Source organism: Trichosurus vulpecula, chromosome 5, assembly GCF_011100635.1.
Source record: "Trichosurus vulpecula isolate mTriVul1 chromosome 5, mTriVul1.pri, whole genome shotgun sequence".
NCBI lineage: Eukaryota > Metazoa > Chordata > Mammalia > Diprotodontia > Phalangeridae > Trichosurus > Trichosurus vulpecula.
Genome location: NC_050577.1, coordinates 67,494,822 through 67,505,153, shown reverse-complemented (window position 1 = coordinate 67,505,153; position 10,332 = coordinate 67,494,822). Strand labels below are relative to the sequence as shown.

General features: G+C 37.2%; 1 protein-coding gene across 1 annotated transcript in view; it reads left to right on the top strand.

Moving 5' to 3' along the window:
- The first annotated feature begins 1,019 nt into the window (after positions 1 to 1,019).
- ODAD2 (outer dynein arm docking complex subunit 2) overlaps positions 1,020 to 10,332 on the top strand; it is a 132,734-nt gene continuing 123,421 nt past the window's right edge. The window contains exons 1-4 of the mRNA XM_036760528.1: positions 1,020 to 1,127; positions 2,803 to 3,012; positions 6,294 to 6,539; positions 8,438 to 8,548. Coding sequence (XP_036616423.1) covers positions 1,020 to 1,127; positions 2,803 to 3,012; positions 6,294 to 6,539; positions 8,438 to 8,548 — 675 coding nt within the window. The remainder of the gene's footprint in view (positions 1,128 to 2,802; positions 3,013 to 6,293; positions 6,540 to 8,437; positions 8,549 to 10,332) is intronic.

Here is a 10,332-nt window from a genome sequence, read left to right as displayed (position 1 = left end):
GACCCTCTGATCCACCCAAGTAGAAGTAAATATCACATAACCAATGGGGGACCAGGGAAGGTTTCATGAAAGAGATATCACTTGACTTTGGATGAATATAAGAATTTTGAGCGGCATTAAATGAGGGTTAAGTACATTCCAGACACGGTGGCCCACTTAACTGAATGCATCGTTGTGGTAAACATAATATTGAGTTTGGCTCTATGGTTTGGCCAGAATGAAAGGTACATGAAAGAGAGTCGTCCAATAATAATCCAGTACTTAAAAAAAATAGAAATTTGGTCTTAAATGCTGGAAGGGATGTGAAAAATAGGTGCATTAATGCACTGTTGGTGGAGCTGTGAACTGGAACAATCATTCTGGAGTGAATTTGGAAGTATGCCCAAAAGGCTATAAAACTGCACATACCTTTTGACTCAGCAATACCACTACTTGGTCTGTATCCCAAAGACATCAGAGAAAAAGAAAAAGGACATATATGTACAAAAATAGTTATAGTAGCTCTTTTTGTGGTGGCAAAGAATTGGAAATTGAGGGGATGCCCATCAATTGGAGAATGGCTGAGTTATGGTATATGATTGTGATGGGATATCATTGTGAAAGGATGAGAGGAATGGTTTTAGAAAAACCTGGAATATGAACTGAGGCAAAGTGAAGCGATCAGAACTAGGAGAACATTGTTCACAGTAACAGCAATATTGTAACAGTAAATCATCTGTGAAAAGTTAACTACTCTGATCAGTACAACCATCCATGACAGTTCCAAAGTACTCACGATGAAAAATACTATCCACCTTCTAGAAAGAGAACTGATGAATTCTGAGTGCAGGTGGAAGCATATTTTTTTCACTTTCCTTGTTTTTCTTGTCTTTTTTTTGCAACATGGCTGATATGAAAATATATATTACATGACTTCATATGTTAAAAAAAGAAATATGGTCTTAGTTAATTTGCAATTGTATGTTATGTTATTATTGTAGGGAGGAAATCAGACAGCTACAGTAATCGCGTTGTGTTCAATGAGAGATTTCAATTTAGCCCAAGAAACCTGTCAGTTGGCTATTAGAGATGTTGGGGGTTTAGAAGTCCTAATCAATTTGCTTGATACAGATGACGTCAAATGTAAGGTGAGTAGCTTTGCTGGCAATGAGTGATGCATCTCTTTTCCTATATTGTCTGAGAATAAATAATGTACATGATAGAGTTTATGTCCTGATTGGAAACATGGAAAGGATAGTTCTTTATTAAAACATATTCATCATTCATTCATTCATTTATGCATTCATTCATTCATTGTCAGCCAGTCAATAAACATTTATTAAATGCCTACTGTGTGACAGGTACTGTGCTAAGTATTGTCCCTGTCCTCAAGAAGCATACAGTCAAATAGGGGAAGACAGCTCACAAAAGGAAGCTGAAAAATCAGGGGAAGAAGGTATTGGGCACAGGGCCATGATGAAGTCCAATGAAGCTACAATGCCAGAGCACCCCCTGTAGTGGAAGCTCTGCCTTCCCCTCAGAAGGGCAGAAGGTACTGAAGGTACTGCTGAGGTCTAAGTACCATGGCTGATTCAGTCTTGCAGGATGTTGCAGTTCCTCATGGGGGCATTACTACAATAAGCATTCATTAAGTGCCTACTGTGTTTTCAAGGAACTGTGTTCAGGATACAAAGCCAAAAACAAAACAAAAAACAAACGAAATGTTCCTGCCCTTAGGGGGGGATTTATATTTTATTTTGGGGAAATGATAAGTACACATATGAATAAATACAAACTATATACAAAATAAATACAGGGTAATTTTGAGGGGGGTCCATGGTTCTGGGGGTGGAGAATCAGGATCAGCTTCATGTAGAAAGTAGCATTTTATCCGCCTTTATACTTTTTTATGAGGCAGCTAGGTGGCAATATGGCTAGAGTGCTAGACATTAAGTCAAGAAGACTAGAGTACAAAGCCCACTTCAGTTTCTTACTAATTGCGTGTCTTTGGGCAGGTCACTTAACCACTGGCTGCCTTTGTTTCCTCATCTACAAAATGGGGATGATAATGGCATTTACCTTGCTGGGTTGGGAGCATCAAATGAGATATAATTTGTAAAGCCCTTTGTAAACCTTAGAGTGCTATTGTAATGCTTGTTATTATTATTGCTTCTATCATAGTCTCATATTGCGTATCATATATCTATCTTTGTCTCACATCGACAGTATTTGAGCCACCCAATTGTTGGGGGACAGGGGGCAGGGGGAGCTAGGTGGTACAGTAGATAGAGTACCAAGCCTGAAGTCAGGAATATTCATCTTCCCGAGTTCACATCTAGCCTCAGACACTTCCTAGCCATGTGATCCTGGGCAAATCCTTTCACCCTGTTTGCCTCAGTTTCTCATCTGTAAAATGAGCTAGAGAAGGAAATGGCAAATTGCTCCAGGATCTCTGCCATGAAAACCCCAGATGGGGTCAAGAAGAGGATGACGTGGCTGAAACAACCAGACAACAACAAGCACAACAAATCATTGGGGATTCTATAAAGACAGAGTTTATTCCAAGCATAGGAGATAGAGTATATGCAAAGGCAAGCAGACAGCAGTGGAAATCTAGGTGTGTGGGTCTGTGTGTGGGACACCAAGTAAGAGTTGGGTTGGATCATAGTGTGTGAGGTGGGAAAGAATATGAAATTAGCTTGGAAAGATCAGCTACCTTCAAAAATGAAAGAAGTATTTTAGCTTGGCATGGGAATTATTTTAACATAGACTTTGTCATGTATTCCTAAGTGATCTTTTGCTTATAACATTTCCCCCATTTAGATTGGTTCATTAAAAATCTTGAAGGAAATTAGCCATAATTCTCAGATCAGACGTACTATTGTTGACCTTGGAGGTTTACCAATTATGGTGCAGATCCTTGATTCTCCGGACAAAAATTTGAAATGTTTGGCAGCCGAAACAATAGCAAATGTTGCCAACTTCAAAAGAGCTCGGAGGACAGTGAGACAGCATGGTGGCATCAAGAAGTTGGTAAATAGCATAAATATTACGATGAATGGACTAAATGCTACTGAGGTGTGAAATAAAAGCAATTATTTTCAGTTCATTGAAGTAATGTTTTATTAGTTCGGGTCTAATTTAGCTTGAAAATGAGTTCTCCTCCTAAAATTTCTAATTTACTCTTAGGGTATAATTTTATCACCTCTCAGGGTATAGCTCTGTGTGTGTGTGGTTTTAAAAGATTCTTTCCATTAAAATCATATTTCCTTAATATGATCTTTTCCCAAGTATTTACATTAACAACATTGGTACTTGGCATCCTTTGCTCTACCTACCACCTAAGGAACTTCTACTCTTTAAAAGCAATATAGAAATGTTCACTACTCATTAATTCATTCCATCATCTTCCTAAATATGAACCAAAATTACTTTAAGCAATATTGTGGTTTTAATGAATAAACATATATTAAGCTAGGTTTGAGGTAGCTAGGAGGCACAGTGGATAGAGTGCCAGGCCTGGAGTCAGGAAGGCTTAATCTTCCTGAGTTCAAATCTGGCCCCTGACACTTACTAGTTGTGAGACCCTGGGCAAGTCACTTAACCCTGCTTACCTCAGTTTCCTCATCTGTAAAATGAGCTGCACAAGGAAATGACAAACTATTCCATTATCTTTTCAAAGAAAACCCCAGGTGGGATCATGAAGAGTCAGACATGACTGAACAACAGTAATAATCTGGGTTTAGAAACAAAGCAAAAAAGACTGTGAAAAGCTGGTAATTCTCAAACTTTTGGTCATGGCCAAACCTTTTCTTCTGCGTAAAACTTCAATTGAACACTTTGAGTTAAAAAGAAGAGATGGGGAAATGGATAGGACCTATGAAATCTGTGGGGTGGAGAGGTCTTTTAAGGTAGGTCACCTGCTCACTTAGAGTCTTAGGTACTTAGAGCAGTGGAAAGTAAAATGACTTGCCCAAGGTCACACAGCTAGTAAGTTTCTGAGCCTGGTTTTGACTCCTGTCTTCCTGACTCTAGGCCCAGTGATCTGTCCAGCAAGCCATCCATCTGCATATGATTAACATGCTTGACTCTAGTGAAATTAAAAACAAAAACAAACAAAACCTTTATGAAATATAAGAAATGGGGAACAGGAACTAGATTTGTCATTTTATTGGTGTAAAAAATTCTCTATCAAAGCAGGTCAGTGCCCTCTCTGCAAATTCTAGTTTTAGAGGGTGTCTTGGACCACTGAGGTCAAGTAACTTACCCAGGGTCTCACAGCCAGGATGTGCAAGAGGTGAGATCTGCATTCAGGTCTTTTTGCCTCTAAGGTCTACTATGCCGTGCTGCCTTTCATGCAACAACAACAACAAACAACAACAAAAGATGATTAAAAGAAAAAACAAGATTGGGGAGATATTTATAGTAAACATGACAGACAAAACTTGGCATCTAAAATATATGTGTTTACAATGATCAGTGGTAACTCCTAGTCAGTAATGGATGAATGGTTAGAGTATAAACAGGTATGTCTTAAGAGCAATGAAATTTAATCCTGGCAAGATTGTGGAGAAATAGGTGTACGAATTCATTGTTGAAAGAATTTCCAACTTGAACCATTTTGGAGAAAAAGTTGGCAGTAAAAGTTATTAAAAAAATAAATCACACGCTTTGACCCAATAATTCCATCATTGGCCATGTGCTCTGACAGTATTATCAATAATTTTAAAAGAGCTATCTTTTCAAAGATTTTCAAAGCATATGAATAGCAAAAAAAAGTGGAAGCAACTGCATTTTCAAGCCTTAGAGGAAGAGTAATAGAATGGAATGCCATAATTCTGTTCAGACTGACAAATGTGACAAATAGGAAAAAAATCTAAATGACCTTTGTGAAATAATGCAAAGCCAAAAAAGTAGACGTATATGAATAAACATTGTGATTATATGAGAGGAAAAGTGGATGAGAATGAATTGATGAACAAAAAATTGCGAGGAGGATTGAGAAAGTGGTGAAATGTTATGATACTTATATTGAATTAATTGAAATAAATGTGAGGAATTACAAAGCAAGACTAGTTGGTTGGAATAGTGTTTAATATTTAAGCTCTTGATAAAATATTTTTTTAAAACTCTAAATATTTAAAATGCTTGTAATTGATTTTACTACTTTTACTAACAAATTTACTAATTAAAATGAAGAATTTACTAATTTTAAATTTAATTTTATAGATCTTTCATTCTCAGAATAATCTTATTCCAAGTCTAACATGATTATGAACCTCTCATTTATTGTGATGTGATGTTTATTATCAAAAACATTTTATAATTGAGAATAATTATTAGGTGCTGTAGCTCACACAGAGATGGTTCACTTGAGCAAGACACATCTAACACACCCAACAAGGACAGAAGAGATAAGCTTGAAGAAAACGTTCCCTTCAGATCCTATTGTCTCACCAGACATCGAGACTGCCTTTCAGGTTCAGAGCTGGCATGCTAGATAACTTTGGTGAACTGAGACAGTTGCAAAAGTGGAGGGGACATTCAGAAATGGGTGGCACTCTTCTTTTGAGTCTTAAAATACTTGATGTGAGATAAACAAGTAGCTACTATCCCCAGTGGCTTCACACTAGTCTTCTCATCACTCATCAACATTAGCTAAAAGATCCAAATCATCTGCAGTCAGAAGAGCAGGTAGAAACGTGTGCTGAGCCAGAATTGTACCTTTAATGCTTTCTTGCATGGCATCAGCATCTATGATGCAGTCAAATGTTATTTACTCATTGTTAACATCACTACTTTCTGCATAACTCTTCCCTTGGGGAAAATTGGTAAACTTAGAAATCTCTGCATTGCTCTCAACTAATGTGAGTTTCTCACTTGCTAGAGCCAAAGATATCACATAAATATGCTGATTATATTTAAAAGTATTGCATGAAGGACATAGGATCTTTATGGAATGGAATTCCTTCTGGGAGAGAATATACAGCACCTCCCATAATTTTGTGTTTTCTTTTTACTGGCAGCTATTTAGCACATTGTAAATTCTTAAATGTACTTATTACTAATGGCAGTGACATTGGTGACTTTGTGGCTATGGAATTATGTTTGTAGAAATATGGAGCAATTGCTTGATTCAGAATCAGAATTCTGAAGGGCTTCTGGCACTTTTTAGTTGTGTGATTATGTGTAAGTCCTTAACCTGTCTCAGCCCTGGTTTCTTTATCCATAAAATGGAGATGACAGTATTTGTACTACTGAACTGCAGGGTTGGTTATTGTTGGATGGACAGAAAGACTTACCTGTTTTTTCAGGTTGAGCTGCTGGACTATGCCCACAGTAAAACAGACCCAATGCACCGCCATTGCCTGTATGAAACTAAGGATGTAGAAGTGGCCCGATGTGGGGCTTTGGCACTGTGGAGCTGCAGTAAGAGCCATGCAAACAAAGAAGCCATTCGGAAAGCTGGGGGCATCCCTCTCTTGGCTCGCTTGCTGAAGTCTTCACATGAGAACATGCTAATTCCTGTTGTAGGGACCCTGCAGGAATGTGCATCAGAGGTATACTGCACCAAATTTGTCCACCTTGCTGTCACTTACCATAGAGTGAAGGGAGTTTGGGGTTCCTTGATCTTTAAAAAATGTATTGCAATGACAATAGAGAGGTTTTTGGATCGTTATTGAATATGCTACAATTTTTGTATTTTATTGTATTTTTTGTATTTTTGTATTTTAGTGTACTTTTTGTATTTTCGTATTTTATTGTGTTTTTTTTGTATTTTTGTATTTTGTATTTTTGCATTTTTGTATTTTGTATTTTTATATTTTATTGTAATGAGCTTACCTTTTGGCAGAACATTGTAGGGTAACTTATACCCATACTATATCAAGTAATTGAAATTCTCTTGGGGGCAGCTAGGTGGCGCAGTGAGTAGAGCACTGGCCCTGAAGTCAGGAGGACCTGAGTTCAAATTCGGCCTCAGACACTTGACACATTCACTAGCTGTGTGACCTTGGGCAAGTCACTTAACCCCAATTGCCCCACCTACCCCCCTGCAAAAAAAAAAATAGAAAAGAAAAGAAAAAGAAATTCTCTTGGAAGACTGTCAGGCTAGGATGTTATAAGTAAAGACGAGACTTATAACCAGGCCAGAGCAACCAGAGATTTGTACCAGGTACTGCCAAATTTATGTGGAACCAATTTGGAGAATTCATGCCCTGAGTCAACTCTTTAGACAGTCATAAGAGAAGCATCTATGGATTAATACATAGATGAGTGATGGAAAATTCCTGAGATTAACTGTCCCTACACATGTCTATAACTCTTCTTCAAACACGCCAATGCCTAGAGTGATGGTGATGGTTGAGGGGAAGGGCAAGTGAATAGGAGAGGACCTCTTCTCCATCAGTACTGCCTGTCATCCCAGGACCCTCAAACCAGCTACACACAGTCTAAATAGCACCTAGGTAGCAAGAACTATGAGGGTTTCTTTTTTTTATGATTTTTCTACCTCAGTGTCTGGAAAGTACCTGTCTTCATCCTCCCCAAGCTCAGGATATCTTTTTTGCCTTTTACATTGGATGAAAGCATTCCTGGTTATAGCTCTGGTCAAACAACAATAGGAAACTTTTATTGTACTGTTCTAGGGAAAAGTATTAGCATTTGCTTATTATTTTATATTGGGTTTTAGCTTTATAAAGTAGTGTTTGGGTGGTAATGTTGGGCATGGTTTAGTTCCTAGTATATCTAAGTCCACTTAATAATGAGCTGTGTTAAAATCAGATTTTTCCAAATTAACTAAGTTCTTACTGGAAGCCCCAAAGCCCCAGATGAACATGAAATTTATATACTGCTCAACTTGAAAGTGAAATTTCCATCATAAAGATTGGGTTTTAGTTCAAGAAAATTTGATGAAATAGTTTTTAAAAATATGTATACCTTTTTGTTCAAATTCTGGTTTCTTACCACAAATGCATAAAATGAAAATTGGGCAATCTGCATAATGGTGTCTTATCAAATGTTCTGTTTTCATAATAGAATACCGTCAGTGAGATAGGCAAACTGGGATAATTGTGTAAGGTGAGGGAGTACAACAGGAATTTTTACCATACTATCTTTATATAACATGGGGGAGGGGTTAAGAATGCGGATGCAGCTCAAGAGCAGCAGATGACTACTAGTAGAGAGATTTTCTTTAACTTCATCACCTCCTAGGATCTGACCTGAAAAAATTTCAGTGGGAGCCCATGACAAATATTTTACTCAAAAAAAAATCAGGGTACAGTTTTGAAGGGAAATCTCTGTTTAAGGCAGAAGAAATTTACAGATATAGTAACTAAATTTTTTTTTAAATCTATTTTCTGATAAAAATTTCACTGACTTTTTAATTACTTTCCACAAATGCATATGACATATATGTACATAATAGATAAAATTGTATTTTAACTTCTATTTTTAGGAACACTACCGTGCAGCCATCAAAGCAGAGCGGATAATTGAAAATCTGGTGAAAAACCTAAGTAGTGAAAATGAAGTGCTTCAGGAGCATTGTGCCATGGCCATCTATCAGGTGTGACCAATGACCTTCCCAGCTGGGGCTGGTTAGATTCGTAGAATTTCAAAGCTACAAGGGACCTCGTCAGCCAACCAAGTTCAACATATGCTTTAAAGAATCCCTACCACAACATTCCCTGATGGGTGGTCATCCAGCTTTGGAGGGAAAACTGCCAAAGAAGGAGAACCCACTGCCTCTCTCAGGCAACTTATTCCACCCTTCAGGGCAGCTCCAATTGTTAGGAGTCAACCTAAATTTAACTTTTTCCAACTTTCACCCATCACTCTATATTCTGCCCTCAGGAGTTCAAAAGTTAGTCCCTCCTCTATGTGAGAGCTGTTCAAATACTGGAGCATAGCTAGTATGCTCTTACCCTTCCCCCTCCCTGCCCCTATTCTTCTATTCTTCAGGTTAAATTTAGCCTTAAACAGCTCCCTTAAACAGATAAGAATACACCAATGTGATAAGCCACTAACCTACTTAAAGTGAAGATTTGATTGATACTTATATTTCTAAGAGGTATTTTCTGTTGGACATATGGAAAGGTACTATATTGATTTATTTTTTTATTTTAAAAATAAAAACTAAAAACTATATATAAAATATAAAATAATGTATTTGTATCAGTTGTGGAGTGGAGATTGTTTTAAATTCAATAAATGAAAGGAATTATTGGGAATATGATAGATATAGTAAAATTTGTAATTTAATAAATTTTGTCTAATAAAATTTGTGATTTCACCAATGTAGGGAGCTCCCAGTGAGGAAACTACCATTACCATTACCAATGCAGATCAACACCTGTTCTGCAACTTAAAATCTTAGTTTCCTGAACTGCTAAAATATTTTATTATAAATAAGTGCTATAGAATCCTCAAGTACAAGTTCATGGTGTTTTAAAAGCTCTATATACATTTTTACCTTATTAAACTCTCTCTCTCTCTCTCTCTCCCCTGCTTCCCCCTTTCTCCCTCCCGCCTTCTCTCTGTCTTGACCTCTGTTAAAACTCTATGTCTTTTACAATAGCTTTGGAAACACATTCTAATGAGAACAAATGGACATACATACGTATTTACTTTTCCGTTCTTTTATTCTTTTATTTTTTAAACATGAATTTTTTGTCAGACAGAGGAGAGATGGTAGAAAATAAATACGCTCTTTGAAACATTAATGAGTTACCTCCCATCTAATCAGGTCAGGTTTCTTAGAGGAAGTGGCCTTTGACAGAATATCGACTAACGTAGCTAAGTGGGTAGGAAGTAAAATGCTATCTGAGCCTAAAAGAAGGCATTGGAGAAGGTAACTAGTAGGAGAGGGATTAAAATATCCTTGAGATTGCTATGTACCCACTATGTGTCATTGACAATGATTATTAGATATAAAGATTGGTAATTTTGTTTAATTTATAATGCGGCACTTGTATAATAGCCTATAATTTGGAATCCATGCAATGCTTGCAAAAATATTAAGTTTTCTGCTCATGACACACATCTTAGATAGTAAATCTAGAGCTGAAAGGAATCTCAGGGGCTATTTAGTCCAGCCCCTTCATTCTACAGATGAGGAAACTGAGGGCCAGAGAGATAAAGGGATTTGTTCAAGGTCACACAGGTAGTAAGCATCAGAGGGCTTTAAACCCAGGTCCTCTGACTCGAAGGCCAATGGTCTTTCCACTCTGCCATCATGAATGATGAAACTAGGAGACACCAATAGAACATAACTTTCATGCCTCTGTATTACATATGAGACCTTGATTTCAATTTCCCTTGGAGGATTCTACCTAAGTACCACTTTTTATT